The 21,500-nt window shown below is 36.8% G+C and overlaps 1 protein-coding gene across 1 annotated transcript in view; it reads right to left on the bottom strand.

Moving 5' to 3' along the window:
* Positions 1–577: 577 nt before the first annotated feature.
* Positions 578–21,500, bottom strand: part of FGF9 (fibroblast growth factor 9) — a 50,753-nt gene continuing 29,830 nt past the window's right edge. Inside the window, exon 3 of the mRNA XM_088140674.1 lies at positions 578–5,129. Coding sequence (XP_087996800.1) covers positions 4,884–5,129 — 246 coding nt within the window. The 3' untranslated portion in view covers positions 578–4,883. The remainder of the gene's footprint in view (positions 5,130–21,500) is intronic.

Below are 21,500 nucleotides of genomic sequence, written 5' to 3'. Positions count from 1 at the left end.
TAAAAACCCACACAAAAACCAGGTAGAGCTTCAATCACATTGTCACAGCTGCCATCTTGACTTGTTCCACTATACCTGCAGACACCCCTGTCCCTAATAGAAGGCACTCCCTTTACCGTTTCCAAATGAAAAAGGTGTTAGGTTAGATGTAGCCTTGTCTGTAAGTCCTGACTGGAATAAGCCATCATCTGTAAGGCCAGACAATTAATATAAAGCAAGTGCCTATATACTAAGGGTATGTTAAGGGAGCAGTCCTTGATATTTAATAGCTGATGCCTTATAGTAGAGGAAGATAAAAATTAAGCCCTATTTTGGAATTATTGTATCCTGTTTAGGGGAATGCATGGAATAAGAAAGAGATATGAAAAACAGTATTTTGTTGAATACAAATTATCAGTCGCTGGTTTTACTTCTGTTTTTCACGCTGATACAAAAGACTCTGCTATGAGCTGGAACATCCATGTCCGAGAAAATATCTACAATAAGTCCATACCTGCAAATATTCAAGTATCCAACACACCACTATGGGTTATTTGAATATATTGGTTATAGTTTATTGTATCAACTGCCACAAAGTCATAACATTTTTTTTCTTGCTTATTTTTAGTCCTTTCTTTAGAAAATACAAAAAATAAATTAAAACACATTAAGTAATATTGATGATCTGTCTGTGATTAAAAAAAAAAACAGGAAATTCCACATTAAGGCTAAAAATATGGTCTTATTTATTCTGGTCAGTTGTGGCAAAGCTGACCTTGGATATGGGTGTCCTTAACATTTTTGTGGACATAGTGCAAATCTGGATGCTTATTGCTACTTGAATCCACCATTATGCAACTACACAGGTAGACATACATACATACATACACACATACCTATATCTATCCGTACATATAGATAGATATACATATACATACTTTTATCCATATAGATATACATGTGTACATCTTTCTGCTACTAGATGTTGAACATGCTGTCCTTTATTCCATTTCTTCATAGGATGATCAATTCATGGTCCAAATTTTAAGGATACAGTGGAAAAGTAATTTATAATTAAAAAGTCATCTTAAAAACTCTGGCATTTTTCCAGTGTAAGTGGTTTGATCATTAAAACATGAGGCCTGTGCAACTTGTGGACCACCAAGTTGAACACAGACCAGCATTAAGGCTTATCAGGTGCTTGACATGCCCGCCCATGTCTGCAGTCTCAGGCAGGCAATCACATAAAGCTCTAGATGGATTGTCATGCATTGTCAGCAAGCTTTGATCTTGTCACTTAATACTGTATTGCATGTGCCTACTTTATAGATAGATCAAGATGCAACCTATTCATTTATTTCAATGTGAAGCAAAGGTTAAAAAAGATAAATGGCAAATAGTGATAAAAAAACTTAAAATGGGATAAAATTCTTAAAGAATTAGCTCTGAGCAAAAATTAACAGTTCAATCCTGGTCATACTTATTAAGGAATAAATCATGCTGGATTTCATAGGGTTGATTTTCAGTTGAGTATTTAAAATTCCACTCTAAATAAATTTGTATTGTTTGTAGGTGGAATTGTTCGGTAATTAGATGTTTGATGTACCTTAGAATCAATCTAGGTGTCAGTTTGAACGGTTTGATCCTGGTCTAATTTTCTTAGTAATTTATAATAAATTCAAAAAGTCTTATATTTGGACATAATATGAGCTGAAAACAGATTGATAATAGCTTTTTTATTTTAATATGATGGAGAGTTCTCATTGGTCCTAATACAATGAACATTTTTTTGTGCTAAACCAGCAAAGAATAAATGTACATATTATGGCATTCAACAATGTCTTGGGGGGGGGGGATAAAAATAGTCAAGATGGCATCATCTTGCGATACATGCAACTTCACAAATACATACAGAGTAGGGCTTCTAATGTGCTGCCATGACCACCATCTTGAATTTTTTGACCCCCTCCCCTTGTGGATGCTGCTGATGGCATTCACATAAATACAGCTGACAATTATATGGGGCAGCTTTCTGACAAGCTAATCATGAATAGCTGCATCTTATCACATCTAGAAATTACCTAAGACTGGGTGTTGTGGGTTGGCTACACTATGGATACATTTGACACAAGGGTGTTCCTAAAATAACAACCCCATATTTGTTTTCCATCTCCCATAATATGTAAGCACGTCTGTGTCTTCATAACTACATTTCCTTGTCTTGCACCACTGATCGTTTTTAGAAATGTCAGGAAAATGCTCAGTTCAATGACTTCCTAGCAAGTGTAGAGGTGACTCAATACTACAGCAGAACAAGTAGAACATAAGATATTGTTCTAAAACTGATCATGTAGATTCACTGTATTTCCTTGTCATATTTCTTTCCAAAGGACAACTATACAACCAATTAAAAGAATAATTCATTCATTCTGAATATATTGATCATTTTCTTCAATATGTTTATAAGCAGCACATCAAGATTTTACTCCTGATTGCTACTTCAGATCTGAAACTGCTTGTTGTTTGATAAGACATTCTTGTGGAAAGTCATGGTACAAATATATGGTTCTGGGACTGCTTCCAGTAGAAGCAGCAGTGCTGGTTTCAGCAGAGATTGAGCTGGATTTTGAGTCCACAATGAGCAACTCTTTACTTTCTAGCGAATTATTTTTGCACTGCAGCATGATCAGTGCGTATGCCGGCATCCTCCTACAGTTGCTTTAGGCTTGGCTATAATGCAAAGCACGTATTTGTTACGTGGACTGCTTTTGCATCTAATTCTAAGCCAGAATTTTTAACCATGGTCTCCATTTTTTTCCCCAATAACAAGAAAAAAGTCAAATACCAAAACAAACCAAGAAAAACGCAGAATTTGGGGATATGACAAAGTAGCATGAAAACAAGCCAGGTTTTGTAACTCAGCAACAACATTAATTTCAAACTGAGGTTTGCTGCCCCCAAATAAGATAAAGTTTCTTTATTGGGGTTGCTTTGCATATTATGCATTATGCATGTTATTTACTCATCTTTATTCCATGGCATAGTGTTATGTGCAAATCCTGCTACAGAGAATAATAGAGCATATTAAATAGAATCCAGGCAATAACCAGAGCCATGTTGAACTGACTGTATTACTGTAGTCCAAACTCTGTACATTTCCTCTGCCAACTTTCATTGAAATGGTACGTACATGTAAGCGCATGAATTGCAGTCATTGTCAAGGTTTCTGCGGCCTCTGTTGATCTCAGGGCTTTATGACAAAGCCTCTCCTCTATGGGTGAGCTAAAATTATAGCTACTGACAAAAGGTATGCTTGCACTTATTATGTTACACAATCCTCACTGATATACATTATACAGTGCAGCCAGCACAATATGCTTCAAGAACATTTGAAATGTAATTTAAGTATAGTACTTTCCCCCACATTGCAATTCTCAATAGAAATGGAATAGTTTCATCTGCAAGAGTCCTATTTTAAGAAGGGTGCTAATATGTATTATGACAATTCACACTGAAAGCATTTTTCCCATGAAAGATAATAATAAACCCCATGGGACTTGTGTAATTTCAGAGTAGATAATCAAGTGCACAGTTAAACAAGTTTACAAGAGTGAGAGCCTTGTCCCTGGCCTTTGTTACTACTTGTGAGAACTTTAATTGGTACAAAAATATCCTAATCAACATGAGGATATTTCTGACATTCTGCTTACGTAAAAAAACAAAAACAAAAAACCACACAGATTTATGATGTAGCTTTGGTATTATCTGCAGTAGGTTTAACAAGTAGAATATATCATATACCAATCCTTCTTTTATTTCCTTGTGTTTTTTATTCCACAGTTTTGGGACATTTATAGAAATAAGTTTGATAAGTTGCTTATCAAAGAGGAAATACTACAGACACAGAATTAAAGTTTTGAAGACCCAGTTTTATCTTTAATCCTCAGTAAGAGAGGGAGAGGAAAAGGGGGAAAATTTAAGCTATGAAACAAGCAGTCAGAAGAGTAAGCACTCAAGAGTCATGAGTGGTGTGCATAATTTTACAATAATATGGGCACAAAAAATATTGTTGCCTTTAGTACATTAGGATCCCTAGATTTCTCCTTGCCTCCATGCACCTTTATGTTTGACTTGTATGAATTTAATCACACGGTCATCGCGGCCTTTGCTGTTGAAATGTTTTCCAGAGCCTTTAGCTTCTAAACTGCCTATCTGGCCTGTACATATGTCATTAAAAATAAACTCTATATAATAAATAAATATATAAAATAAATAAAATGTTGCCTTTGGAATTTCTATAAATAAATTTAACTTTTTTTAAAAAATCCTGTTTTACTAAGAGGTCTTTACTTGAAACTCATCAAGGGGTGACTCCCAATTGAGCAGTCAAACTGAAAATAAGTCTCTTTTTTCCTGTTTGGATTTTAGACAGACCATACCCTCCCTGCCTTTGCTTTAAAAAAAAAAAAATGCAGCGTACACTGGAGCAGGCCACCAGCCAAAATTCTTCATGAGTCAAAGTATGGCAGCTATGCTGATCTAGGATGAAGTATACAACATACCAAAAAATTTAAAAGCGTGTCTATTTCCCAGCATGCATCAGGCCTTTCCCCCCTTCCTTCGTTCTTCAGCTTCTGTCTTTCACTCTCACACATTCCCACTCTTTCTTTCTCTCTCAATAAATCAAGCGATGGGCATAGGCTCTCCTCCAGAAGACAAACCTTTTAAGTGCAGAACACCATCAGCATGTTCCATCCAAGCCTCCATCATATATTATGCATGCGACATAGTTTGGCAACAGTGGAGCTGATGTGATGACACAGCTAATCAATTAAGAACCCACCGCATGAAACCTTTATAGTGGTTGTTGGTTTTTAAGGGCTCAAGTGAAGGAAATGTCTTTGTCAACTTTGGCTTAAAATATCCTTATATAGTTCAGGGACTTTCTCAGGGTCCACTGGCCTAGGTAAAAAATGCGTGAATTTCTGATGCCGTTTAGTCCTGGTCCCTTCCCTGGGGGTTCCATCTCTGTTTAATGCAACATAATATCGTCTTCCAGTGTCCGCATGCTTATATAGGTTTGATGAGTATGTGTTATACCAGTTCTCTTCAAATTGCTCTCTGAACACACACTCCTGGGTTAATTTTTCCTGTAAATATAAGCAGAAAAAACAAGGAATTAGTAGATTATTTCCCCATATATTATTAAACAAGTGTGTTGCATTTGGAATAGGGACAACTGATAATATTTTCTTCCTCCCATCGGTTTCCAATTCCATTTGCTTATTTCTTAAGCATCTGCATCTTTGACCACCTCACAGCTCTAGATTCTTATTACTATAATCCTTCTCAATCTACCGCCCTTCAGATCTGTTGGGATTACAGCATTTCCCATCCAACAATCTCCCAGGAGTAGTCTCATCCAAAAGGCACCAGAGTAGGAAGGCTGAACCATTATGATAAAAAATTAAATGGATCTTCATAAATTTCTAAATCCCAAGCACAAATTAAAATATCTGTGGCTTTAAAAAATGGGATTGTCCTGTGTAAACAGGGTTGCTACAGTTATAAAGGTGTATGTAAAAGAAAACGCTCAGAATATATGTTCTGCACCTCTCTGGAATGAAATAGCAGCTTAATGTTATGATACAATATTGTAATGGGGTGGGTTTCTCTATTTACTTATAGCATATAAGCAGAGGAATCTAGATTTCTTGGCACTCCTTTTAGTAGCTGTAAAACAGCAAGTTGTAGGGTCCTTAGACTAACACATTTACTGAGATATGCCCTTTAAGAGGGGGAGAAGGTATCATCAAGATTCTTGCTCTCCAAATTTGGTTTAAAATAGACACTTTAAAAATCCACCGAACGACAATGAAACAAGAAAATAAGAAAACACTTTTACATCATTAAGTATTCGCTCTTAAGAACAACATGTAGCAACTAAAAGAAACCTCCACTATCAAGGAATTAAGAATGTAATGGGAAGAAAAGTTAATGTAGTGAAAAGAAGAAAACAAAATTCAAGTTACTCTGTAACTCAAATGCTAACAGCATGTTCCACAGATAACTTCTTAAACGCAAGACCACGCTTTGGCAGATACTCTGAAGAAACTTAATCTGCCTAACAGATTTTTCATGAGACATTCTTTGACACTACACTGGAAGCATACAAAGAATTGAAGATTTGTTAAATAAAACTCAGTTGCCAGATATCACAGTATTCGATCTAATATTTTTAATGGAAATATTAGAAATGCTGAAGCAGATATGACTGTACCCAAGGATTGAGCATTTCTTTTTTATTTATTTACAGCATTGCTATATCAGTTCCCATCAAAAAATATCAAGTGATTTCCAATATATTTCTGTAGGACATGTATGGTGCAACACAATTCTAACCCATACATTTTCTTTTCAGGTCAGTTTCATTTATAGCAACTGTATTGCTTTCTAAGTAATGTCTGATAATGATAATTATTTCAATATCTAAATATACTCATTCAAGAGTATATGGTCAAGAAATCTCTCCTTTCAAATTTTGAATGGAGGAAAAGCAGGATAGAAATTTTATACATAAAAACAATGAATAAAACTGTTTATATTACATTGCAGATGGTGAACATATGGACTTATCTGAAAGAGAAACATCCACTTACATTTCCCATAATGAATTCAAGAGCTATTTAGGCGGCGATACTTACTAGCTGAACATATTTAGTGAGAATGACTATACCATTCCCCACACACAAGTAGATGTCATTCTTCTTATACCCTGCATATGAATTTCCAGAAGGTTACCCACTGAGGGAACAGAAATTTGTTAAACAGTATTTGGCCTGATCCAGTGCTATTCTTTTTATGGTCTTAAACTGCCACATTTCAATGGTGGGAAATGTCCTTAAAAGGCCCAATGAAAGCCAAACAATCTATCCTCTCAGCTCCAGAAGTTTTACACAAAACTTTTCACCCTCTGAATTTTATTCTGCTCTTAAATTTACAGTAGTTTTCTTAGGGGGAAATTGCCATCCCATGTCTTTTTCCAAAAATGTATTTCCCCTCTGACTTCCTAGCAAGTTTGGTTGACCTTGAAAGAAGCTAAGGAGGGGTATGCCTGGTTACTACTTGGACTGAAAACCACAAGGAAATCACAAAGCTGTAGGCTCAACTGGAAAGTTAAAAAAATGCAGACAAAAGCCATGATAAACCACTTCTGTGTTGTGTCAAAAAACTACATGGTGATGTCCATGCAATCTCCATTACCTGAGTTTGATTTGAGGGAGTTTGCCTTTATGTTAAATTTACAAACACTGTAAATAATTTCCATTGCTCCTGCAGTTTAAACTATTAAAATAGTTGTTCATATAATCACTTAAATAATCATTATAACCCTCACCATGCATTTCTCAAAACAACCTTAATACCATATGCTCTAAACAAACATACTGTACATATTTATCAGTGGGGAGGGGGAAATCCTTACAAATGGTTAGGTGGATAAGCAGTTTACCCATAGCAATTATTACATCTATTTCAACCAAAATTTTTAATACAGAAACAGAACCAACTCTGATGATTTTGCACATTGAGACTGAAACAATTTTACTGAATTATACAATAGGTAAGAGTTGAATGTGTTCTAATAGCCTCCCATAGCTTATCTAAGAAGAAGAATGCAGACAGCTTTGTAATCAATCTCTTCTTTTTATTTGTTGAATAGACTTTAAATACAGCATTTGTTGTCTTAACATTTCTTTGAACAATTTTAAAAATTACTTTGAGTTCTTTCAATTGCAAATCCAGATGCTGTATAGAAGTCAAGCGCACTACGCGCTGTCAGAGAAGCTGGCAAGAAACGTATTTAAATTAATGTGGTTTTTTAATATTTTCTTTTCTTTAGGCAAATCAGATCATATAGAGTACACTGCAGAACCCTCTCTGATATTAAAAAGAGGCATCATATTAAATGCCTTTCAGTCTATTCTTGAATATTCACCATATTCACCTTTCCATAAATACTTGCATGCCATTATTTGTAATTGAGTTGCATCTGTAAGAGAATTTATTTTCTTTTCTAGAAAGCTTAAATTAATTACAAACACCACCATAGGATGCTATCAGGCTGCCATTTTGTGCAAAATGGACTTGAACTATTTGCCTAAAGAATTATAACAGAATACAAAATAGGGTGGTCTATGATAAGAGATAGTATCATATGAAAGAGGTTAGGTTATGTATATTATAATAAGCATGGGATATAACCATAATAAAGGTTTACAGAATTAAAGCTTAAGAGAAAAATAATATTTCTTGAATTCCATAGTTGGTTTTCCATCTTTTTAACACTTTCTGTCAGTGCCCAAACAATATTAGAATTATAGAATTATCGCACAGGATACAATGTTTAAAAAAAAAAAATTCCATCCAGAATTGTTGTTCCAAAGCACCTGTACTTGCCCTATCACCTATGAGCTGCAGCACTGCACCCCTACACCTTCCTATGCTGCAGAAGCACTAGTGGGAAATTGGATTGTAGACATTGGTTGACTGTTGTTTCTCCATTCATAGCCACAAGATTTTGCTATTAGTCCAGCTACAACATCTCCCACATGTTGATAATTTAATTCAAACTCTTTTAATCTACTTGAATATGACTGTATATAATTATATAATATTTTATTGTTTTAGATCAGCTTACATGATCATTTTTAGCATCTATTACAGGACATGAGATAACTCATTCACTCACTCACTCACTCACTCACTCATTCATTCATTCATTCATTCATTCATTCATTGTAAAGAAATCTTATGAGAGCATCCACCAGACTGACACAAATGCTATGAATGGTCAAGATGTGGATATTCCTAAAGATGCAGTAATCAATATGCCATATACTAGAAATTATGCATTCTATTTGGATTATGCAGAAAGACAGCATTACTTTCTTTAGAGACAGATGATAGTCTCTGGATTTTATGATTTAAACAACTGCATCATCAGGCCAGGACTTTAGTTCAAAAATATAGAATCACTCAGCAGAATAAACAGCCTGAGAATGGTTGATCCTATTTTTAATTAAATGAACTAATACAGACTGCAATCTAAAAAAATCCTTCACCCCATTAATGCCATTAGCATTAAAACTGGAATAAAATCTGAAAAAGAAAACCTGTTACAAGAAACATTTCTCTTTTAAACATCTTCCTGTTTTAAAAACCATCATTACAACATCAACACAGTCAACCTCACTATTACAATGTTTTCATATACCAGTAAAAAAAATTGCGCATCACAAGGAACACTTTGGATTGAAGAGTTGGGAAAGAATTTAATGCCTACAGTGGAGACTGGATTATAAAATTAACTGAACTTGCAGAAATGGCGAAGCTGACCAGTTTGATCAGAGAAAAAAAACAATTAAGACTTTTTTAAAAGACTGGAAACCTTATACAATATGGACTTTTTGTTGAAAGAAGAAAAAACAAATTGATGATTTCAGGATTTGGGGATTAAAAAGGGACGAAGAGGTTTTAGTCCGATCTCCCACCTCCCCTTTTTAGGGAAAATGGTTGAGAAGGTGGTGGTGTTGTAGCTCCAGAGGATCCTGGAAGAAACAGATTATCTGGACCCTTTTCAGTCAGGTTTCAGGCCTGGATACAGGACAGAAACAGCATTGGTCGCACTCATGGATGATGTCTGGCATGAGCAGGATGAGGTAGTGCAGCCATCCTTGCTCTACTTGACCTCTCAGTAGCTTTCGATACCATCAACCATGGTATTCTTTTGGCTCGACTTGAGGAGTTGAGAGTGGGTGGCACAGTTTTGCACTGGTTCTCTTTCTTATTCCAAGGTCGATCCCAACTGGTGTTGATTAAGAGCAAGAGGTCCAGCTCATGGCCCCTCCTTTGTGGGATACCCCAGAGTTCGGTACTCTCTCTGTTCCTTTTTAGTATCTACATGAAAGGGTGAGATCATCCACCACCATGGGATGAGGCATCATCAATATGCAGATGGTACCTAGTTATACATCTCCATCCCGGGTGATTTGAGTGATGCTGTGACCACTCTTTCACAGTGCCTGGAGGCTGTGGGGGTCTGGATGGGGTGCAGCAGGCTTCAGCTGAACCCTGATAAGATGGAGTTGCTATGGATTGGAGTCCCTTCTGTATTCAAGGATTTACCATCTTTGGTTTTGGACAGGGTTGCACTGCCCCAGGTAGACACAGTACATAATCTGGGGGTCCTCCTGGACTCACAGCTCCTGCTCAAGGAGCACATGGCAGTCATGGCCAGGAGACCCTTTGTGCACCTCCATGTGGTACGCCAGTTAGTCCCCTTCCTGGATCCAGAGGCTCTCCAGGTCAGTCACTCACACCCTGGTCATCTCTCGGCTAGACTATTGCAATGTACTCTACATGGGGCTACCTTTGATACCTTGAGATAAAGTTTATGATGATAATTACTCAACAGAAAGGACAGAAGGCATAATTATATGTTTTTTCTTTTTTTTATTTCTCTTTTTTCTCTATTTCTTATTTTCTATCTTTGTTCTTGTTTGTTTTATATATGTTACTACATATATATAAATAAACAAGGAACACTTTGATTAATGGTTTTATTAACTGCATTGCCGTGGAACAAATACATTCAGATGCGTACATATATATACAATAATTCCAAATTGGCAGTAGTTTGCAATTTACTTCATTTCTAAATAAGCAATGATATACTTCATTCTATCTGAATCAATTCGAGATGGATGGGAAAAAATGCATACCACGTATCAATAACTAGTATTTCCCATTGAAAGTATGTCAGTTAGAGGTATCTTTGAAAATTGTCTTTGATTAGGAATAAAAGAACAAGTCAAGCACAGTTAGTTACTAATTATATGTATAAATGCATCAGGTATATATCAAAAAGCATGTCCTAGAAGAGGAATGGACAAGCCATGATCCACTTGCATCTGAACAAAGGGGCATCTGCAGGAATGGTCAAGATGGTGGCTGCAACTGTGCAGTTGAAGCTCAAAACCTTTTTCATGGCCATTGCACAGGAGACACATTTTAGAAAGGGCAAGGCTTTTATCACATGGTTGTGGGTGCCATCTTGACTTTTCTGATCCTCCTATGGATCTGTCCCCCCCCCTCATGTGAGCACCTTTGCAGGAATCTCAAAATCCCCCTCCAGATGCTGAAATCTGGCAGCAACCGTTTTGCCTACTTTGTTATTACAAGTGGGCCAATCACAATTGTGTGATTCCAAAGTTTGCTCTAGTACATCTTCTCCATGCCCATTCCTTGGCTACTTCCAGATGCTGCCAGCCAGGAGATACAAACTGGATTCCCTGGCCATTCCCTGGTAGCACTACCATTCCCCTGCAATCAGGGACATGGGTCACTTGTGATCAGTTTCTCCCTCCTGCTCTTCCCTATAGAGACAGCCACCTGTTAGTTTGATCACTAACTTGACAGGTGAATTCACCTCACTCCACATTAAGAAGCATGGCTGATGGTTGTTTTCCCATCAGGAGGAGATGCTTGGTGGAAGGGGAAGTGAAGCCAAAGATCTATCAATCTTTTTTCTTAACTTGTTCTCTAGTAAGTAAGGACAGCACCACTTATAGGCCTTGGTACTGTACCAGAATTGGGATCAGTAACAGGAGGAGCATAATTTTATGCCAGGATTCTTTTCTACCAGCTCAAAAACTGTTGGATAGTACACTACATGGGCTCTGACCAGGGCAAAATCATTACTGCTCATGATCAATTACTTTTTATGACCTAGAGTCTGTGGTCCTGTTAATGGCTCCCAAGGTAACATTTGCCTTTTTAACAGCCACATCATACATACGTAGCTTATGGTCAACAAGGAACCCAGATCCTTTTCACATGGAGTACTGTCAAGCCAGATCTTCCCATCTTATACGTGTGCCTTACATTTTTCTGCCCTGATGCAGAACTTTACATTTCTACTTGTTAAATTCCATCCTGTTCAGATCAGTACACTGCTGAAGCTTATCTAGAACTTTTAGATTTTTCTGTCCTCAAAAGTATTAACTATCTCTTCCAGCTATGTGACATCTGCAAATCATTTTGTCAGCTTCCTGTCATATCTAAGTGTAGTCACTAGAATATTAAAATGACCTATTTTTAAGGTCATATATTTACTGAGATCATTCTATTCTGACCCAGGAACCATTCAGCAATTCCTTTGAAAAGCTCTGAAAGGAGAAACCCTAACTATCTCCAATCAGGAACTCTCCAATTATATTGCATATCGACTCCCAGAAACCTCAGTCATTACTGCCACTAGTTTGGAATTCTAGAAGCTGAAGTCCTATACATATGGAAGAAAGTGAGGAATGAAAGTAGTACTGTATTTTTCCGACTATAAGACAATACTTTTTCTAAAATTCTTATGCGAAAAATTGAAGGGTGTCTTATTCAAGGAAGTCAGCCAAGGAGAGAACCGCATGGTTGCAAAACTGCCCATACTTTGTCTCTGCAAAGAGGCTTCCTCCTATTGCTAGCCTCCAATCACGAGTGAAATAGCTTGTCTCCCAAACAGACTTCCTCCAATCACGAGCCTGATGTAACTGACGTCAGCTGATGCTGAACAAACCAATTAGAGGAAGGCTGTTTGCAGAGACAAGCTATCTGCAGTTTCACTCGTGCTTGAATGTAATCAGTTATGCAAAAGAGCCTGGAAATAGAGCTGCAGAGAGACGGTTTGGACCTCCTCCCACCGAGTGTATCAGGTCAATGTTACCTAATTACTAAATAAAAGTGTGTTCTGCACTATCTTTAAAATATTGATTTCTTAATTTTGGGTTGGAAAAGTGGGGGTCGTCTTGTACATGGGGGCGTCTTATTGACGGAAAAATACGGTAATTCCTCAATCATATTACAAAAGCTTTACTTGAAAGACTACTTCACTATAGATACTACAGACACCATAGAATTGCAGATTCTATAGGATGCAGTCATAAAGCCTTTGAATAATTACATCAATCTGGCAACTATTTTAATGTTTTAATGTATTTATTTGCAAGATATCTATCTAGTCTTTTCCACTTATTAGAATATTTAAGTCAAGGCCAAGTTACACTGAAGTTGAACAATTTTAAAAATACAATAAAATTAGAATGACATGGGTAGCTATATAAATAAGAATAAGAATAATACAGAGACTTAAACCTCTCCAATAGACAGCATGCAAAATACTTTTTTTTTTTTTTTTTAACTTGGCCATGAAAGATTGTAAGAAAAGAAGAGAGGGGTATCTTCTAAAATCTGGTACTAACCCAGAGAACGTTTTTTATCTTGATCCCATCAACTCTGCCTCTGCTGAGAGAGGTAAGACCTCCCTAGCTATCTAAGGGAGACAAGACAAGATTTGTACAGAATTATCTTTTTTGATTTACTAAACAAAGATAAAATTTCATATTAGACAGAAATGTTTGTAATTTCTCATGTTGATATAATTCATAATATATGGACTATTGTTACTCAATGCATATCAACTTAATTTTAATAATATTTCAAGTTCTAATTTGATAAAAGATACTTTAAATATGTAGCACTAATCTAACATAACTTTGACATTTTTATTTATTCTTACAAGTCTATGCTTATAAATCTCTCTTCTATTTCTTTGGGTTTTTTATTTTGTTTTCTGTTTCTTTTCCTTAATTGCGTTCTTAAATATCTACTAAAATAAATAAATTTTAAAATATTTATATTATTCTTGCTTAATTATTAAGTTTTAAGTGAAAAAATCAACACATAGACATGGAAGACAAATTAATCTGTTTTACATTTTAATAAGAGTATAACTGTGGTGTTATAGTTAAAAGCATCAGGCTAAAAATTGGGAGACTATGGCTTCTAGTCCCACCTTAGGCACAAAGCCAGCTGGGATGACTTTAAGCCAGTCACTCTCACTTAGTCATAGGAAGGAGGAGGTACTGGCAAACCACTTCTGAAATCTTGCCAAGAAAACTGTATTAAAAAAAAGTATTTAAATTTTCAACCATTATATGAACTGAAACATAATTTGGTATTTACAGTTCTCCAAAATGTTAATGCAATTTTCAAATGAAAAGCTTCATGTAGTAGGGAAGTGCACATAAAAATATGTATACAAGTAATCCTCATTTAATGACACTAATTGGGACCAAAAACTCCATTCTTAAGCGATACGATCATAAGTCAAAAACCACATGACCATGCCACTTAGTGAAGGCAGTTCCAGCAGTCCCGGTTGCTGTCATTAAGCGAGGACTGCTGAGTCGATAAGCGAGGACTTCACATGACCATGACTTCTGATTTCCTGACAGCTTCCCAACTGACTTTGCTTGTGGGAAGTCAGCAGGGAAGTTCACAAATCGCAATCACGTGACTGCGGGACACTGCAACAGCCATAAGCATTAGGTCCAATCGTGACTATCCCTCATTCAGTGCTGCCATAACTTTGAACAGTTGTTGAACAAGTGATAGTTAAACGAGGACCACCTATAATTGTAAAAATAATGTGCATATTAATTTTCCAAAAATTACATGCAAAAGATGCTTTATCACACTGAAATATGTATATTAAAAATGTTCATACTGGCTTTTTATACACACTCTGATCAAAAATACATCCCAAATCAGAAAAATAAGAGAGTATAAGTGACATTTTTCCACTTGGATATGTCTGGAAACAAACAGGCAGTGAAGCCAGTACAAAATGGGATAATATAGTTCCTAAAATTGCCTATGATCAGTATCCTTTCAGCTGCTTTTGTAACAAATTATCTTTTAAAATCAGTTTCATGCAGACAGCATTACAACTGTCAGCCTGAGACAAAGTTTTGCCTTCTCCAAAAACATGACAGTATGGAAAGATGTTAGATTTGTGACTTGTTTAAAGCTTCTTGAAATTTAACACTGGCTAATCTAGTAACTGTCAACAATTTATTTCCAGAATTGCCTTGCTCTAAGAAAAATCCATACCTATTTAGTAATTTATGCACATGAGCAAGCAGGAATTTGGATGGATAACACAAGCTAACCATTTTGGTAGCTTCATATCCTCCACAAATTTTAATCTTGGCCAGCAAATCAAGACTATAAACCTAATTTTAGATATCATCAAACAGAAAGTCATCTCCAATTTAAGAATGACTGTTGATGCATTGCCTGGAAGCAAAAATAAGGTTCTGGGAAAGATATTTGAACTGTTTTTACAGTTGAGTATTTCCCACAGCTATATTTAAAATAGCTACTTCTTCTAATAAGGTACTGTTTACTATCTAGTGATGCTACGTTGGTTTTGACCCAGAGCACCTTCTTCTGGACTGCAGATTCTCTTAATGCCTTTTAAGACCATGGTGCAAAGAAAAAGCAAGTGGAAGTGCGGTGTTCAGGTTTTTCCTCCATGCATCTCCCATATTTAAAGAGACAACACACTAAGAACTCTTGCAGATCCCCAGGCTTTCTGTTTTCCACTTCCTGTCAACTCAGTTTAAAACTCACCCAGGACTGATCTGGATTGTCTTCATTATTTGCAGCTTTATTCTTATATTAAAGTGGTTTAGACATCATCATATCTCTACATTTCCAAGTCTGGAGTTCACAGAGGGCACATCCTTATAGCCCTGTTCATTTGCTTTCCTCCCATCTTTGACTCAGCAGGAAAGTATGTCTGCATAAAAAAAGAACTACCCCACAGCCTACATTTACCAGCAGTGAGGCCAGTTAATGTTGCTGCCCTCACACAGTTGAAGTCAGGGTAGTTCAGGGCAGGGATTGGTAGGTGGCTTGCCATCTTTCCCCTCTCATCTAGCATCAGTTACGGGCAGGAAAAGTAACCACCAACTGCTCTCCTGATGAACATGCAGCATGACAGGGTGGATTTTTCTGCTCCTCCCTTTCTTTTTGCACTTGTAGTTCTTTCTTTCATTTTTTCTCCTCTTTTTTCTTTTTTGCTCTATTTTAGTTTGTATTAGTCCTATTCTTGGATTTAAAATTTTCAGTAAAACCATATAAGCTAAATGTAGTTAGCAGCACAGGATAAATTGCTGATTTAATAAATAAATACCAAGGAGTGATACTTAACAAGCCTGTATTTTGAAGAACTTACTTAATTTTAGGAGACAAGAATTGTTATTTTCAAACTATATACTGTACATGCCTCATAAAAAAGAAGTGATGAGCTCCTTTCTGAACAATTGTTGGCATCAATCAATCTAAGTAACATGGTAACCTGGTCTAATTTCACATGGTCCTCACTAGATGCAAAGAAAGAGAAGAGAAGGAGCAGCAATGAAGAAAAAAAGAATTATGCTACTCCAACACTACCACAGCAACTATTCTGCTTCTATTAGTATAAGTCCTTACTAGTTCAGGTCTCCAGTTTCCCAGGTGCCAATTTTATTCATAATTTTCCATAATTTTCTGCCTTATTTATCTTTATGAAATCACTTGAAAGCAATATTTCCTCATCCACCATTCTTCAGATGTGTTGGGACTACAATGGCTGTAACTCCCATGAGGAGTTAGAAATTCTGATAATAGGATTCCCAACATTTCTGAATATCAGGGAGGGAAATGCTATTTTTAAACCATTGTTATAGTGGGCTGGAGTTGCTTTCTGCAGCTTTAGTTTAGCAATCATCTCTATTCATGCAACAACATGAAAAAGCCAATATCCATATAACTCAAAAACAGGTTGGAAACAACTACCTGTTTTACTTCTCAGTTCAAGAATAACTAAGCCTAAAGACACCAATGCCAGCCTATCTGCATAGTTAATTTCAACTTGGATGACATTTTATGTCAATTACTTAATGGTTTTATATGCATTAAAATTTCATCTGAACTGATGAGTGAAGACATCAGAGAATAGGCAGCCATCTTGCTGGATATCACGTGAGGCTTTCCTGAGCCCACAAATATTTAGTGTTCAAGGTCTGAATAGCAAACATATTTTGCAGTTACTAGACTATTTCTCAAAGCCAGAATGGCAGATAGGAGAAAGAAGAATTTATTGTCCCACACTGCAATTCCTCATTAAAAAGCCTTCAGGATTTTTTCAACTTTTTACTTTCTAAATAAGATTGTTCTCTAAGTCCAGAGTAAGCACTACAACATAGATCCAGTGTTTATAAATACAGCAGAAGTCAAATGGAATATCCTATATAACAACCATATGAAATGCAGGAAAAGGATTAGAAAGATGGGGTAAATCGATCAAATAAAAATAAATCTAGTGCTATTCTAATTCCTCTCACTTACTCCAAATACATGGTAAGGAAGTAATGTTCTGCCCCTCTTTATGCCCTCCAACATCAAGGTACTCTCTGACTGCCACATTGTTGGTATTTGAGAATGGTCAGGGTTGTAATTTACAAGCAAAAGTAAGTGAAGCATGAGTAGAGCCTTTTCTCATAAATTCTACATGTATGGAGCTACCAATGAGGTGGAGAGCATGCGTAGTTCCAAACCCCGTCATACTTTCTGTAGACATGTGAGGAGCAGTTCATTTAAGCAATCCTTAAATTACTGGCAAAAGAGTGATTTGAGCAAGAGATGGCCTTTTCACAGATTAGTTTCTCAGCCACTGTATCACTTCAAAAGTAAAATCTTGCCAATAGCTTATTAGGCACCAGTGAAAGTCCATTGACTTCAACAGGATTTATACATGAGCAACTTAATTCAGGTCAAGATAAGGCAGCATTTAAAATATATAATCAGGAACTTTGATTTCCTGGCCCTGCTAAGACCAAATGGATTAGGGTTAACAAAACTGGATTATCACCTGGGAGGTGGGGAGGTGAAATAGCAGGGGGACCCAGCCATTTCATCTTGTAGGGCCTTTAATATCAGCTTAGTATGTAAAAGCTGAATTGGACAAATATCTGGTAATACAAGTTGATGCTCTGAGCTCAAAGAGACTGTTCTTCCTTGGTAACATGTTTGGCCTGACAGCATCATTTCTGGACCTTAGACCCTTGCAAGGAATCACTGTGGGTATTACCTGTAAATATAGCACTATATTATTCAGTGAAGTGTGTAAACACCCTTCAAGTTATTGTGACCTGGATCTGCTAAAATATGGTGCTACTAAAATTCTATAAGGCAGACTTTAAAATGTTGCTGTCAGGGCTAATGACCTGATCATCACTTCTCTGTCCTGCTAAAGTTTCATAATACACTGAACAAATGAAACCTGTCAGACACATGGGGAAAAGCCTCCCAAAGACAATCGAAGGCCCGGAATTCAGAACTCTGTAGGACTGACTACTCTGCTCTTAAAACAGAGAGTAAAAAGATTAATTAAATCCTAATTATACAAAAAGCCACTCCTGTTTCCACATGTGTGCATGCTTACTAGGAAATAAACCCAATGGACACTGTTGAATTTAATTCAAACGAATGCAACTGGCCTGTGAAAGAGAGATTTGACTTTCTACCATTCTGGGTACTCCTTTGACTTTTCCGTGTATCTAACAGATTCAACACAATCAATAATCTTGTGGCTGTTGCTAAACTAAGCTAAAATGTATTGTTATAGGAACCCTCCTGTAGTCCACCCTCCTTTTCTAACATGGTAGATCATATATTTTCATTTCTGCTTTTGAACTGCAGTTATTCATTTCATCAAAACTGTCCTTAACTATAATTTCAGGAGGCTGAAGTTTAGCCAGCTTTAGTCTATAGAACATTCTCATACTGCATAATATTCTGGTTTGAGGCCAATACTTCTGAAAAGCCTCTTTTCTCTTTTATAAACCTGCCAAAATCTGCAATCATCTGAGGCCCTGTTGTACGTCTTACCTATTAAAGGGGTGAGACACAAAATACAGCTGTTTCTCAAGCACCACTCAGTGAGACTGAAAAGTGACATACCATTAAAAGCAATAAAATGCAAAGCTACAGATCAACTCAACTGATAGATATGAAACAATGAAGAATCACTAAAAAAGCTGCAATAGTGATTCAAATTTGGCATCAAGCATTGTTTTCTAAAGGACAAAAGAACAGAATTTGTTTGGGGAGCTTGGGGAAAGGTTGTAAGTCCAGAGTGCTGCTTAAGAAAAAGCTGTATTTTGGGTGCCTTCACCAGTCTCATGCTTTATTGCTTTTAATGGTACATCACTTTTCAGTCTCACTGAGCATTAAAATTATAGCATGAACAAAACATACAAATATAGTGTTTTTGCTTGAAAATGTAAACAATTTAGCCAATAGGGACTTTCAAGATCATTTATTTTTCATTTTTTAACACTATACCTGACCATACTGACCAGAGATTTTGAAATAATGATTTTTTAAAAAAAATTACTCCCATAAGAATAAGCTTTTATGAGTACTGGATTATACTATTTTTCATGCAATTCAAGGCCACTATTCTGTGGTCAGATGCATTTTGCATAAATAATACACACACTGCATATTATGTCTACATACCGAAAAAGAGGACTCAAAAGGAATGTTATATTTAAAATGGAGAACAGAAGATGGGGAAATTATTCTTTCCTTATAAATAATTGAGTTTCTTCTTGAATGCGCAACATGTTAAGCAGTGGAATAGTGTGCCTCTTGGGGTCATAGATGCTCCATCACTGAGGCTTTCAAGCAAAGGCTGGATAATCCTCCACCTGGGATGGTCAGAGGATTCTGTCCTAGGCAAGGGGTTGTACTAAAAACTTCCAAGGTCCTTTCCAGCCATATGATTCTATGACTCTACAGGTAGCCCTTGTTTAGTTACTGCCTCATTTAGCAACCATTCACAGTTATGACAGTGATAAAAAAGTAACTTTGTGACCAGTCCTTGCATTTACAACCTTCACAGGTCTGTAAAGCAAAGAAAAGCTGAAGTAAGATTATAACCACAGTCACAGTTCCATTTAGCAACTGCTTCACTTAACAACTGAGTTGACGATCCCAACTGTGGTTGCTAAACGAGGACTACCTGTATATTCAGAGATATTAAGGAAAAGAATAGCAAGTAAGGATCAACGATAAAGAATTGTTTATTTTTTGTTTATTTGTAAGGGTTCATCTGTCCTGTCTGGGCATGAAGAAATTCAGCTAGAAACCTAGTGGCTTTGAACACAGCTATGCTTGGAATCAGGCATCTCTAGAGCCAAATCAGATGTGATGTTTTGGCATCTGAACATGTCATTCAGTATTTTTAAAATACAAGTAGTGGCAGCTGTAATCTCCAGCCTAAAAGCCAAATTAGATTCAAATACATCTTTACATCTATTTTTTTTTTTTAATGTAGCTATATAACTGGAATGGGAGACCATTGGAGAGATTTCCTTTCCGTTGCAGTTCTGAAGAAAATCCTTCTTCTGAAGCTGTTATTTACTTCAGGAATTTCAGAAAGTCCGCTCATGGACACCAAGGGAGAATTGCTTGTGAATGCAAATAGTAGCTTCCAAGAAGGGAATGCCTTCATAAATAAAGCCTCAAAGAAAAGGTTAAACTCCCTCATCTTGCTTTGTACAAAATTAAAAACAGATACTCGCTCTTTTCCCTTTGTAACCATGCCTGGATGTTTCTTTTTATGCCAGCCCTTTGAGATTGTCTAGATCAGGAAAGACTCCAATAGAAGAGAATATATGTAGCTCATGGCTGAACTCCACAAGAAGACTAGAACTATACTTGACTAAGATAGGCTGTGGTAATAAAATCTTGCAAGTCTAATTATGTTTTCCCTTTCCTCCTCTTATACCCAGGGAGTCAAAGATGAGCCAGTCTGAGTCTCTTCCTAATATTCTCTTTTCTCTGGATTCAAGGCATGTTTCTGCACTTTTTGTTTTTATAATGGTTTTATAATGGTTTTAATGGTTATAATGGTTTTTATAATGGTTTCTGATTTTTTTCTCCAAGGTCATGTCTATGGTTCTCTGCATCACCTCCCCCATTACACTCAGTCTTCCCATCAGCATAGAACAAAAACCCCAGAATAAAATCATGGGAACAAATTTCAGATTCGCTCCCCCCACCCACCCACTTCACTCAGCAATTCCCCAAATTCCCCAAGACAGGTCCTGCAATTCAGAGAAGGAAGAATTGGGCACTTTCCTCTCCTCTTCTTGCTGTTCTCTGTACCACTTCTCCTCGTCTCCTTCTGGTGGCTTCCCCAGCCTACCTAGCAAATCCTGCAGCCCAGGGGTAGATGGAGCTGGGGAGCCTTCCCTGCCCTCAGCTACATTCCCATCTGTTCTGGGGAGCTCATCGTGCTGGGAAACACAGAGCCTTCTTCATCCTGGGACTCACAATCACTTTGTAGCACTGCTAGATCACGGGGATGGGGGTTTCCTGGGAATTGTAGATGAAATTGGTGTACAAGGCATGGGCGTGAACATCTGTTATGATCTCTCCAATTCTGGATAGCCCTCCAGTGAATCAGATATTCCAATCATTTCCCCTCACAACTAGAGTCCAGAATAGTTTCCACTTTATACACTTTCTCCCAATCCATCAGAATGGGAAGAGGAAGCTATCTTAGTGCGTAA

This window comes from Python bivittatus, unplaced genomic scaffold (genome assembly GCF_059951505.1).
Source record: "Python bivittatus isolate LINGU-HERP-01145 unplaced genomic scaffold, Pbiv_v1 ctg000340_np1212, whole genome shotgun sequence".
In the NCBI taxonomy this organism is placed as follows: Eukaryota; Metazoa; Chordata; class Lepidosauria; order Squamata; family Pythonidae; genus Python; species Python bivittatus.
This window is presented reverse-complemented; position numbering and strand designations above follow the sequence as displayed.